General features: G+C 22.5%; 1 protein-coding gene across 2 annotated transcripts in view; it reads left to right on the plus strand.

The window, feature by feature from the left end:
* LOC145841891 (kelch-like protein 9) overlaps positions 1–14,260 on the plus strand; it is a 29,383-nt gene continuing 15,123 nt past the window's right edge. For both annotated transcript variants that reach the window (XM_082949187.1, XM_082949188.1), the window contains exons 1-2: positions 1–253; positions 1,665–1,833. In XM_082949187.1, the coding sequence (XP_082805313.1) occupies positions 20–253; positions 1,665–1,833 (403 nt within the window). In that variant the 5' untranslated portion in view covers positions 1–19. The remainder of the gene's footprint in view (positions 254–1,664; positions 1,834–14,260) is intronic.

Genomic DNA, 14,260 nt, shown 5'->3' on the forward strand with positions numbered 1-14,260 from the left:
TTAAGTAAATAAATAAAAAATGGCAAACAACTACCCAGAAGATTTTCTGCACCCACAAGCAAACGAGCCCATCCCACCCCCCACAGAACTGGTGTTACCACAGCAACAGGAAGCACCCCAGTGCAGTGGTGCCGTTGCCATGGTAACCACACCTGAACCCGCAAAAAAGTTCAAAAGTGACACCCACCAGAAAGAGTTGCTGACAGGGTTGAACGAACTGAGGGAACACAACGTTCTTTGTGATGTCACTTTGGTAAGTAACTATGATGTAATAATTAAAATATGTTTGTAAGTGTTGTAACTTTAGTAAGGTGTTCTGATGTAATAATTACATTTTTTATGTTATGTCAAATGAACTGAAGGAACATAATGTGCTATGTTATTTCACATTGGAGAGTTTACACATATTGTTATACATCTAGTTAAGTTGTGCATAAATTAAAATATAAAATTATAAAATGTTTAAATGTTAGAAATATTGTCTAATATGTGTTTCTGTTTAGTTTACAATATCTAGAGTAAATGTCGTTGTCTTTGTTGTGTATGTTTTTTATTGTGATTGTTTCTGTGTTGAACACAATATGCTATGTGATCTCACTTAGGTAGGTTCAAATTAATTAGATAATCTAGATTTTACTATGTTCATCTTGGTTTACCTTAGGATTTTTCATAATTGGCTATTGGAGCCAATAACTAGTAAGATGAAATAACAAAGTAAATAACTATTGAAGGGGCAAAATTTGATAAGAGAGGGGGAGATTAATTTTTAGATCTGGCCAAATGGACAAATATGAAATTTAGTTTGGTAAACTCAAGTCTTATGACTAGTTAATGTAAATCAGGGTTTCACATTTTTTTTCATAAGGCCCCCTTTAATGAAATAAAAAAGGTATGGCCCCCTCCAACACGATTTCTCAAAAACTACTATTAAAATGTATAATACTTTTTTACGATCTTCACCATCAAATCCAGAATATCTAGTGAAAGTTTCAAATTATGATTTTATGACCCCTTTACTACTTAGGCCCTCTTTTGCTGCTTATGGGCCCTATCATTTATGTAGTTGCCCCAAGGGAGCCACTTGTTCCACTTTTGGGAAAATCTGATTCACATAATTTGCTTTTTGGTGTTGCTTTGGTAAGTTAAAAACATTTTGGTACTTAATTTTTTTTATGATGTGAGACTGGTTAGTGTTGAGTATTTTAAATTGTGAACTATTGTATGATGTTATAAAAACTAGGGAACATAATTTTTTTTGGTAGGTTTTGATTTTTTTAATTATGTCAATAGTGTATGCATAATATACTTTACATAAGCAAAGTTAGTTAATTTTTCAAACTTTGGTACATAAGTTTTTTAAATATTGTGTTTTTTATCTGGGGCAGATTGTAACTTTGAAGTAACTAATACATCCTGTATAATGAAAAAAAAATCTATAAAGTATGTGCTAAGACATGTTGTTTCATTATGAATTTGGTAAATTATTATGTTGTAAAGACTAATATGCTTTTATCTTTGATTTTTAACATGCTTTATTAAGCATTTTTAAAGTTGTACTTTTTTTGATACATAGTAAAAGGGTGTAATTTCAATACTATTTACCATAGTTTAGTATTGAAAATCTAAACTTCAATCACGCATAATTTTGCTATCTTTTCACACAGATTGTAGAAGGGTGCAACTTTGAGGCCAACAGGGCAGTCCTGGCTTCGTGCAGCCCATATTTCAGATCCATGTTCACCTCACAGATGGTGGAGAGTCAAAAGAAGAGCATAGAGCTTCACGGAGTGAGCAAAGTTGGGCTCAAGGCAGTGATTGACTACATTTATACAGGTGAGTCAAAAGGTTGTTGTAAAAAGCTCGTACTAGCTTAATAATGGTAATGTCTACTTGTCACTTAAAAATAATGTATTGTTGTAAAAAATTGTGTATACTATTTATGGTACATAAGTGCTATGTATGTATATATAAACAGTATTATATGATATACACATACATACTCAAAACTTTATGTTGGACTGAAAGTAATTCACTAAGTATACACTGGTGAGTAAAAATAACTTAACTAAAATTTTTTAACTACTAATTATTTTTAATTTGTATTTGAGTGTTTGATTATTATTGTTTTTTAGTTTTAAGAAAGCAGTAATGGTAAGAATGTTATACATTGTATTTTAGTAATCAATTTTATTTGATAAACCAGTAGTCAGTATTGGGTCAAATTATTTTTACCTATTTAATTGATTTTTAATTTTATTAGCTTTATTATGAAAGTTAAAAGTATGTTATTCACTAAGTGTAACATATTTTTTTTAAAATATCAATTATAGCAATTAAGAAAAATTAAGTCAGCAACTTTCACTTGGAAGCTTAGTACATGTAAACTTACATTTAATATAGGTTTAAGTAAGTAAGAAACAGTTGTCAGGTGTTATTTTAATTAATTGAACTTTTCCAATTTCGTCCTTTTACTAACCCTTTTTTATTTACAATACATAATTTTCAACTGTTTTTCCGAATAATCACTAATTTTAAAAAATATTTGTATAAAAACTTTTTATTAAGTTGATTTTAGAGGTAAAAAAATAATAAGTGTTTTAAATAATGATTTAGTCCATTTTTGGGTTTAATTAAAGTAATTAAAAGTTTAGTCTTTAAATAAAAATAAAATTGTAAACTTTTAAAAACTTTAAAATTAGTTTCTTTAGCAAATATTTTTTAGTTTAAATATTCTTTTAATTGCATGAATAAAAAAAGTTGTGTTTGTTAAATTATTGTTAGCTTCAAAATTTAGGTGCTTTTTATTATTAAGTAAGAATATACTTTAGATTAAAACTAAAATTTATTATTATATTTCCACTTAATTAGCATAGAAAAAATATTAGAAAAATATTAAATATAAGAAAACTATGATATATTTGTACATTAGACAATATTTTTTATTTCGTTACCGTTCTTAAAAAGACAGTGATAACTTTATCATTGTTTGTAATGTTATGTCAGTTTTTTAAAACCTATATAATTAACATAGCTATATATCTAGTGGAAAAGCACAAATCCAAATCAAAAATAAACAATTGCTTTTGTTTGTGAACTGCAAAATATACAGTTTGTTTAGAAACTATTATTATTATAATAAAGTGTTGTGATAATATAAAATCACAAACTTTTAAAAGCTTATTTATCTGATAGCTTTTAGGCTTAACTAAAAAAATTTGAAATTTAAAAAGCATTTTGCAAACTTTTAGTTAACTAAACTACACAAGTTTTGAACATCTAAATCTTTTAAGAGCGAATTGTAAATAAAAATAATGATTTTTAAAAAGAGAACATGTTTCTTCAATAAATAATGTTTTATATAGTAATAAATGCTTACTACATTTTATTTAAAACAAATTAAAAGTAAATATTTTACTTCAATAAAAATTTTACAATTAAAATGGTTTATTATCAAAAGTTAATGCAAGTGTTTAAGCTAGGATTAAATGAGATACTTTATCAAAAAAGTAAACTCTTTTAAATTACTATCTCAGTTTTAAAAGAACTTAAACCTTCTATAATAAGCAGCTTAAATTTAATTCGTTTAACTTGTCAAAAGTGTATCAAATATTAATGTTAAGCACTTCATGAAATAAAAAAAAGACCAATTTTTAGAATTATAACTTTATTTCACTAAATAATTTACAGAATTTAGAATGATAAATGCTTCATAGATAATAGTTGATTTAGAGGTCAATATCAAATTGATATACGCACAATTTATATTCAAAAATAAATGCATTGACTTTTTACAAAAGCTTTACAGTTATCAAAGTTAATTAAAGATTTATATAGTTCACAAAAAAAAAAGCTCCTTTTCAAGGAAAGTTAAAGATATTGTTAAATGCAATAAGTGTCGTGAAATTTAGTTTTAAGTGTTTTATTGTGACTTTTTAAAAACTTTTAAATTAGAATGATATATAAACATTAGTATATTTACGAAAATATTCAAACTTGAACAATTTGTGCAAATTTAAACTGATATAAAATCAATGTTTATACAATAAAGTTCAACTCTTTTGTGCATCTTAAAGTTTATAAATTGAATTAAAAATTTATGTTAAGCTTTTATATGCCAATCAATCTACCAAGGTCAGGTTCAGACAAAATTTCAATAAAAATCAATAAATCGGTAATTTTATAATTTTCAATTTATTCTAATTTTTTTAATTTGGATTTTTTCTTAAAATGCTGATGAACTTTATTTGTTTGTTTATGTTGCGAATTAAATTTAAATTTTTTTTATTTATTTGTTTATTATTTAGTATTTGTTTAGGTTAGTTTTAAACGTATTTGCATGATATAACTTTGTTTATTTGGAAAAGTCAATATAAAAGTTTTGTCTAAGATACTGAAGTTAATCGTTTCTTAATACTTAACTTAATCATTATAAAAAATTTTATTGAATATATTTATACAAAAAGTTTTCTCTGAAAGCTTTAAAGAAATAAATTTAATTTACTGCATTACTAATTTTGCTTATAAAAGAGTAAAACTGTATAATAATTTATTTAAATTAAAAGGCAAATTATAAAAAAACATCTTTAAAAAATCAATCATATTTATTTTTGTATGTAAATTTATTTTTTTTAAATACCAAACGAATTTACGTACATTGTACAAAATCAATATATTGTTTGTTTTCAAATAAGAAATAAGTAGTTATAAGTATTAAGTAACAAAACGTTAATTTTTAAAAATCAATCATTTTTTGTTTGTATGTAAATTTATTATTGTAAAAAATCCCATAAATATTTACGTACATTGTATTAAATAAATATGTTCAAAGATAAAATAAGTAGTTTAAATATTTTTTACTAAAGCTGCAAAAAATAATAAGAATAGGAAAATAAATGACAGTTTTTTTTTTTACAAAATAAATCGTGTTTGTTTTTGTATGTAAATTTATTATTTTAAAAATCCTAGACAAATTTACGTACATTGTACTAAATCAATATTGGCCGTTTAAAAAGTCGAATTAATAGTTCAAATATATAAAAAAATTTTAATGTTTGAAATTTTTTGTTCAATTAATATTTTTTATTACATACATGCTATCGAAAATTGTTTTTTGGAAAAATCTATAATGTCTAAAAACAAGGCAAAAAAAAACAAATTTCAAAAGTTTCAATGAGTTATTTTGAGTACCAATATTGATATATAAAGTTTTTATACTTAAATATATTGTGCACTAATATTTTGAACTTATAATTCATTTAAAGGCATATTGGGGGGAAGGGGTCCAACAATAAGAAAAAAACAATTCAATCTGTATGAAAGCTTTAAGTGAAAACTACAAGCCAGTTTTTCTAGAATTTAAAAATATTTATTAATTTTTTATATAATGTAATTTTTCGTTATAAGTTTCCAATACAAACGTATAGACTGCAAGTTTTTAAGGGTCAACTTTCTTGGAATTTTTAAAATTCACTTAAAATCTATATTTTCCTTCATTTTTTGAGCTTGAGGCCTCAAACTTTTAGGAAACGTTTCTTTTGTAATTTGTAGAACTTTTACGTTTGCGATTTATAAAATGTTCAAAAATAAAGGTTTTAGAGGAAAAAAACAAAAAAATAAGTGTTTTTTTTTTAATAAAGTTTATATTCAAAAAAAACCCTGCAAAATTTTAATGGACTTTCTGTAAAAATTTAAATATGGTTTAAATATACTATTTATAGCTATATATAGTTATTTAAAATACTAAAAGTTTATCAGTAAAAATTCATAACCGTTCATAATAAGCTATTAATAAATCATTTGTAATATGACAATGTGGTATTTTATTTATAAGTTTTTTAATTAAGTAAAATATTAAAACAAACCTAGTTGATAAAAAGTATTAATTGATTTAAACCTATTGGAATACCACATATCCAGATCAAAAATAAACAATAGCTTTTGTTTATGAAGTGCAAAATATACAGTTTGTTTTTGACTTGTATCATAATAAAGTGTTGTGATAATAAAAAATCACAAACTTTTGAACGTTTATTTATCGTTAACGGTTTATTTAGATTTAAAACTGTTGAAATAGTTTGATAAACATTTTTAATGTCTTAAACTTAAAGTAACTTGAAAGAAACGAAAAGATATTTTAGAGTATATAATAGACTTGGTGAAAAAAGAAGAAATATAGCGTTTTCATAATCATTTACTTAAATAAGATTTTTATTATTAAAATTTAAGTTTGCTTAAAGTAAAATTTCAGATGTAGGAAACTAATTAAAATATTATATAGTTCTAAGCTTTTATGTTTATTTTTTAAAGTATTTTACCTGCTAAATTTTCCAGCTTAAATTAAATACGTTTAAGTTGTCAAAAATATTAAAAAAATTAATGTAAGAGAATTCCAAAAAAATTAAAATTAAAAAGAAAAAGATTAATGCTGAGCATTGTAAATTAGTTGCACTGAATAATTTACAGAACTTAGATGCTTCATAAATGATAATTGTTTTAAAGGTCAACATCAAATAGATATACGACATTTTACATTTAAAAATAAATGCATTGACTTTTCACAAAAGCTTTACAATTATCAAAGTTAATTAAAAGTTTATCTAGTTCACAAAAAAAGTGCCCCTTTTTAAGGAAAGTTAAAGATATTGTTAAATGCAATAAGTGTCGTGAAATTTAGTTTCAAGTGTTTTATTGTGGCTTTTTAAAAACTTAAAAATTAGAATGATTAATAAACATTAGTATATCCACAAAAATATTCAAACTTGAACAATCTGTGCAAATTTAAACTGATATAAAATCAATTTTTATACAACAAAGTTCAACTGTTTTGTGCATCAAAAATTGTAAATTGAATTAAAAATTTATGTTAAGCGCTTCTGTGCTGATTAAATTATAATAGAAAGATCAGATCGAAACAAAAGTTTTCATGAAAAATCATTATAATGGTTATTTTAAAGTTTTGTATTTTAGCTAAAATATAAAAAAACGTTTTTTTTTTCAAGTTTTGAATTTTGTTTTAAAAGCTTAAATATGGTTTGTTTGTATGTTTATGTTGCAGAATGAATTTCCATTTGTTTGTTTTTTAATTTAATTTATTATGTAATATTTATTTAGGTTAATTTTGAAAATATTTGTTTGCTCTAGTTTTGTTTAATTACATTACAAAGTCAATATTTTATTTCTAAAATACTGAAGTTGTTCATCTCTTAATATTAAATTTAATGTTTAAACAAAAGTTTATTCTTTTAAGTTGACGTATACAAAATACGCTTCCTCTCTAAAAGCTTAAAAAATAAAAATCTAATATTACTGCGTTACTAATTTTGCTTAAAAAATAGTAAAACTGTATAATATAGTTAGAATAAAAGAAAAGTTATAAACATCCTTACAAAATTAATCACGTTTATTTTTATATGTAAATTTATTATTTTAGAAATACCAAACTAACTTACGTACATTGTATAGAATCAATATATTGTTTATTTTCGAAAAAGAAATAAGTAGTTTCAATATTTTTGTACCAAAAGTAAATTAAAAACAGTTATTTTTCAAAATCAATCATGTTTGTTTTTGTATGTAAATTAATTATAAATATACCATTTGAATTTACGTGCATTAAATCTATATTGGTCGTTTCAAAAGTAAAATAATTTGTTTAAATATTTTTGTACTAAAACTGCCAGTATAATAAGAATAGAATAATAAATGTCAAACAATAAATTACAAAAAATCAATCATTTTTGTTTTTGTATGTAAACTTATTATATTAGAAATCCCAAACGTATTTACGTACATTGTATTATATAAATAATTGTTCGTTTTGAAATTAAAATTAGTAGTTTGAGTATTTTCTACTAAAAATGTACAATCTTATAAGAAAAATAAATGACAAAAAAAGTATCGTTACAAAATCAGTCAAATTAATTTTTCTATGTAAATTTATTATTTAAGAAATACCAAACGTATTTACATCAATTGTATTAAATTAATATATTGGTTGTTTTCATAAGTAAAATAAAGAGTTTGAGTATAAAGAATAATTTTAATGTTTGAAGTTTTCTCAATAGTTAAAATTTTGATATAGTATTCAGGTTACTTTGAATTATTTATAGAAAATATCTATACTACTTCTTTATTTTAAAATCAAAGCAATTAAAGCAAAATATATCTAAATAAAAGTATTAACATGTTTTAAGTACTCTTAAAAATGAAATCTGTTATAAATAATAACAGTTTTAAATATATCATACCTCAATTTTTTTAATTTGAAACAAAAAATAATTAGGTCAAATTTAATTGTGTTTTCAACACTACATGAAAAAAATATTATTAGTATGTCAGCACATTTTTACATACAGGGTTGCCAAAAAATCTGGTATCCTGGAAAAACCTGGAATTTCAAACAAAAATCACTAAAAATTCTGAAACTTTAAACAAATGTTAATTTTGATTTGACTCCAAAAATCTGTCATATAAGTAAAAAAAAAATGTTTTTTTTTTTTTATTAAAATACATATCTAAAGTATCTTTTCAATGCTGTTATACTACTTGACACATTTTTTTCAACTTAACTTTAAACTAAAAATAGACCCAAAAACGTGTATTTTCAAAAACCTGGAACAAATTCAGAAAATCTTGAAGAAAATTCTCAAAAACCAGTGGCAGCCCTGTACATTAGAAAATTCCAATTCATTTTTTAGCTAACTTTTTTACGTGAGTTTATTTAATCTGTATTCTGATTATTTTTGATCAATAAGGCTATGTCCTGTTGTTTTTAATATTATTCTTTTTTAACTGTGTTGTTTTGATTATCAGTTAATAAAATCATAGTTTTAATTTAAAGGAAAGTTTGTTTCTGCTATTCTTTGTGTTTAGTTTTTTAGTAGTTGAAGTTTTTTAATCTTCTTAAATGACATTTTTACAGTACGTTTTTTAATAGGTTCTGTATAAACTTAAAAGACTTGAAGTTCTAATATGGAATAAAAATCGTTTATTGATAATAACTAGTTGTGATATAAAACCATCTTTAGACTTAAATTAACTAATAAAAGTTATAGCTAAGATAAAATTATACAAAATAAGTTTAACTTGAAAATTTAATGTAGACCTTGACTTGTTTGAATTATGACTCTGTAAGAAATATGTTTCAGATTAGATAAATTTTAGCTATTTAGGTTACATTTGCTTGTTTGTTACAAATATTGTTTACATGGAAATTAAGGCCATTAATTTCAAAAAAAAAATGTTAAACAAATTTTTTATCTAAAACAGCTTTTAATCTCAACCTATAGCAGAAAAATTAGGTCAACAGCAAACTTATTTTTGTGCTAAATATGATGAAAACTAGGTAAACGAGTTTGTTTTGTATTGATTTCACATTATCATTTCTTTTTTTGGCTTGTTTTAAATTACATAGTTATTTGTGACTGAAATCAGTTTTTTTAATCAATAAAACCTTTGTTCCAGTTATTTATTTATGTTTACTTGCGTTTTTGACACATAATTAATTAAACTACGATTTTAATTGAAAGTCAACAATTTGAGAGCTATTTTAGTTTTAAACTTTTTTAAAATGTTAAATAATTAGTCTTTAAACTTAGCATTTCAGAGTGACCTGACTAAGTTTTAAATATAAGAAAATTGAAAAAAAAAGTATAAATCCATACAGCTCTATACTGTATTAAACCTACGCAAAATATTTAGCATGTTATGTAATTTATTAATATCTTCTACTAATATTATTTCTTAACTGAACCAAGAAAGTGTAAAAAAACTTATTTATAACTAACCAAGTTACAAAAACGTAATAGAATATTTTAGAAAAAAATATTAGTAAAAGTTTGTGTCAAAAATAATTAAATGTTAATTAAGAAAAAATAGCACATTAGTAAAATTTATTGTTATAAACTTTAGTAACTGTTACTTAAATTAATTATAATATTAAAATCAGTCCCAGACAGAGTTTAAATTTAGAAAATAACTTTGCTGATTTTAATTAAAAATTTAACTACACTAGTCTTAAACATCTAAATTTTTCATAGCAAATTGTAAATAAAAATGAAAATAGAAAAATAAAATGAAAATATGATGGTACTGAAAAAATAAATTAAAATTAAAAAGAGAACATGTTTGTACAATGAATGATATTCTATAAAAGTAATAAGTTGCGTAAAACATTTCATTTTAAAACAAATTAAAAGTAAATATTTTACTTCAATAACCATTTTACAATTAAAATGTTTTAAAATCAAGTGTTTTAGCTGGAATTAAATGACATACTTTATCAAAAAAGTTAATTCTTTGAATTAATATCTAACTTTTAAAAGAAGTTAAACCTTCTATAATAAGCAGCTTAAATTTATTTCGTTTAACTTGTCAAAAATGTATCAAATATTAAAGTTAAGCACTTTATGAAATCGAAAAAAAAAGACCAATTCTTAACATTATAATTTTATTTCACTAAATAATTTACAGAATTTAGAATGATATACGCTCCATAAATTTTAATTGTTCTAAAGGTCAATATTAAATGGATAAACGCACATTTAAATTTGAAAATAAATGCATTGACTTTTCATATGACTTTTTACAAAAGCTTTGTGGTTATCAAAGTTAATTAAGAATTTATATAGTTCACAAAAAAAGCGCTTCTTTTCAAGGAAAGTTAAAGGTATATTTAAAATGTAATAAGTGTCGTGAAATTTAGTTTTAAGTGTTTTTTTGTGGCTTTTTAAAAACTTTAAAATTAGAATGATTTATAAAACATTAGTGTATTCACAAAAAGACTTAAACTTAAACAATTTCGTGCAAATTTAAACTGATATAAAATTAATTTCTTTCAATAAAGTTCAACTCTTTTGTGCGTCTAAAAGTTTATAAACTGAATTAAAAATTTATGTTAAGAGCTGCCATGCTAATTAGATTATGTTAGAAAGTTCAGACCAAAACTAAAGTTTCAATGAAAAATCATTATATGGGTTGTTTTACAGTTTTGTTTTTTAGCTAACATATAAAAATCTTTCTTTTTCAAGTTTTGAATTTTTCGGTAAAAGCTTAAGTATGATTTATCTGTTTGTTTATGTTGCAAAATAAATTTCCATTTGTTTGTTTTTAAATTAGTTTATTATGAAATATTTATTTAGGTTAATTTTGAAAATATTTGTTTGTTATAGTTTAGTTTATCTATATTACAAAATTAATATATATATATTTTTTTTAAATACTTAAGTTGTTCATCTCTTAATACTAAACTTAATCTTTAGACAAAAGTTTATTCTTTTAAGTTGACGTACACAAAATACGGTTCCTCTCTAAAAGCTTAAAAAATATAAATCTAATATTACTACGTTACTAATTTTGCTTAAAAAATAGTAAAACTGTATAATATAGTTAGAATAAAAGAAAAGTTATAAACATCCTTACAAAATTAATCACGTTTATTTTTATATGTAAATTTATTATTTTAGAAATACCAAACTAACTTACGTACATTGTATAGAATCAATATATTGTTTATTTTCGAAAAAGAAATAAGTAGTTTCAATATTTTTGTACCAAAAGTAAATTAAAAACAGTTATTTTTCAAAATCAATCATGTTTGTTTTTGTATGTAAATTAATTATAAATATACCATTTGAATTTACGTGCATTAAATCTATATTGGTCGTTTCAAAAGTAAAATAATTTGTTTAAATATTTTTGTACTAAAACTGCCAGTATAATGAGAATAGAAAAATAAATGACAAACAATTATTTATAGAAAATCAATCATTTTTGTTTTTTTATGTAAATTTATTATATTATAAGTCCCAGACATATTTACGTACATTGTGTTATATAAATATATTGGTTGTTTTAAAACTGAAATAAATAGTTAAAAATAAAGATTAATCTTAATGTTTGGAGTTTTCTCTTTACACAGGATTTCGATATAACAGAAATATTAACTTGAACTATTTATTGACTAAGTCTATTTCTTTATTTTAACATTCAAGGCAAAATAAACCGATATATGTCAATATTTAAAGATTTATTATGTTTTTAGTACTCTTAAGAACTAAACCTATTAAAAAGACAGTTTCAAATACATCATAAATAAATATTTTGAATTTAAATCTAAGTTTTATAATAATAATAATTAGATCAATATCAATTGTGTTTTCAACACTACCTTACAAAAATTTAAATAAGCTTGTCAACTCATTTTTCACATGTAAAAGATTTCATTTTTGTAGGTTGTTTTCATTCAAGTGAGTTTATTTTAAACTTTTTGTTCATTTTAAACCAAACTAAACTTTTGTCCGTTTGTTTTTGATTTTATCTTTTTGAATTTTCTGGTTTTTACAAATAATTAAATTATACTTTCAACCAGTTAAAAAGTTTAGTTCTCTCCATTCATTGTGTTAAGTTTTTCAGTCACTAAAGTTTATTAAACTACTTCAACTTCATTAAAAAGTTATATTTTTAGGAGGTTTTTCAACTGTATAAATTCAAAAGACATAAATTTTATGATTGACTGAAAATACTATTATTGATAATAATTAGTTATGATACAAAACCATCTTTATATTTAAATTAATGTAGTAAGTTGTAAAATTAAAGCTAAGATTACACAAAATAAGTTAAACTTGAAAATTTAATGAGGATATCTTGTTTAAATTTTGACTCTGTAAAAAAATATGTTTCAGATTAAATAAATTTTAGCTACTTAGGTTACTTGTTTATTACGAAAGTTGTTTACATGGAAATAAAAAACATCGTTAATTTGAAAAAAAAAAGTTAAACAAAATCTTTATCTAGAACAGTTTTTAATCTCAACCTTTAGCAGAAAAATTAGGTCAATAACATACTTATTTTTGTGCTAAACTAAACTAGGTAAACGAGTTTGTTTTGTATTGATTTTACATTATTATTTCTTTGTTTGGCTTGTTTTGACTTGCATAAAATTCTTTTTGACTGAACTCAGTTTTTTTAATCAATAAAACTTTTTTTCTAGTTATTTTTTATGTTTACTTGTTTTTTGTGTGGTTTTTGACCCATAATTAGTCAAACTACGGTTTTAATTGAAAGTCAACAACTTGAGAGTTTTTTTTTTAGTTTTAAAAGACACTGAAATGTTAAACAACCAATCTTTAAACTTGGCGTTTCAGAGTCACCTAACCAAGTTTCAAATGTAAAAAGTTAAAAAAAACAAGTTATGTATAAATCCATACAGTTCTATACTATTTGAAACCTGCGCAAAATATTTAGCATGTTATGTAATTTATTAATAATTTCTACTAATATTTTTATCTTGCTTAAATAAATAAAGTATATAAAAGATTACTTATAACTAAAGAAATTTAAAAAACGTTATACAATGTTTAACAAAAAATGTTTAGTAAAAGTTTGTGACTTTTAAAATAGTGTAGTTAATCACCTTTTAAAAACACTGGTTTACACTAATTGAAAAAAGAGCGTTATAAATCCTAATAACTGTCACATAAATCAATTATGATGTAAAAAATCAATTTCTGACAGAGTTTATGTAATATACAATCAATATATTGAATTTTTTCCAATACTGTCATGTAACAGTTTAAATTATTAGCTGTCAGGCATTAAATTTATTATCTTTTTAATTTTTTCTTGTTTTTAGGTTTTTTTTGGCTCGAACATTCTAGATGATGTTTTAATTTTTGATAGACTGTTTGTTTATGTACAATGTGTTGTAGTTTTTTGTTTTTTTGAAAGTTAACGTTGAAAAAATTTAAGATCTTTGTAACTTGTTTTCTTAAATCAAGCTGTTTTAATTTAATTTTTGTTTCTTAAAGATTGAATAAAGCTTTAATTTAGTTATAATGTTTATTAACAAAAAGTTTTAAAACTCTATGTATCATAGTTTAAAAATAAAATGTTACAAGTTTAAGCTGATAATAAATACTATTTATGGTGTATACATAAATATACGGAGTAAAAGTTGATGATAATCTTATTAATAGTTTAAACGTATTTAATAATACAAGTTCAACTGTATATTTTAGTAATAAAGCTTTATTTGTGCAAATTTCTCTTTTAGCAAACAAGTCTTTTAAAACAATAGATATAAATATTTTCAATGTTTTAGGTTTTTAGGTCAAAAATATTTGTGGTTAAAATGTTTTGTTATAAAACAATGATGGTAATTATGATTAAACAATGGTTTTAATATGATTGAGTGTTTTCATATATTTAACTGTGTTTTGTTTTTGAGTAAATATTTCTTATGTTTTGTATTTAAACTTAA

The sequence above is a fragment of the Thalia democratica genome, chromosome 8, assembly GCF_965202585.1.
Source record: "Thalia democratica chromosome 8, ktThaDemo2.hap1.1, whole genome shotgun sequence".
Taxonomy (NCBI): Eukaryota; Metazoa; Chordata; class Thaliacea; order Salpida; family Salpidae; genus Thalia; species Thalia democratica.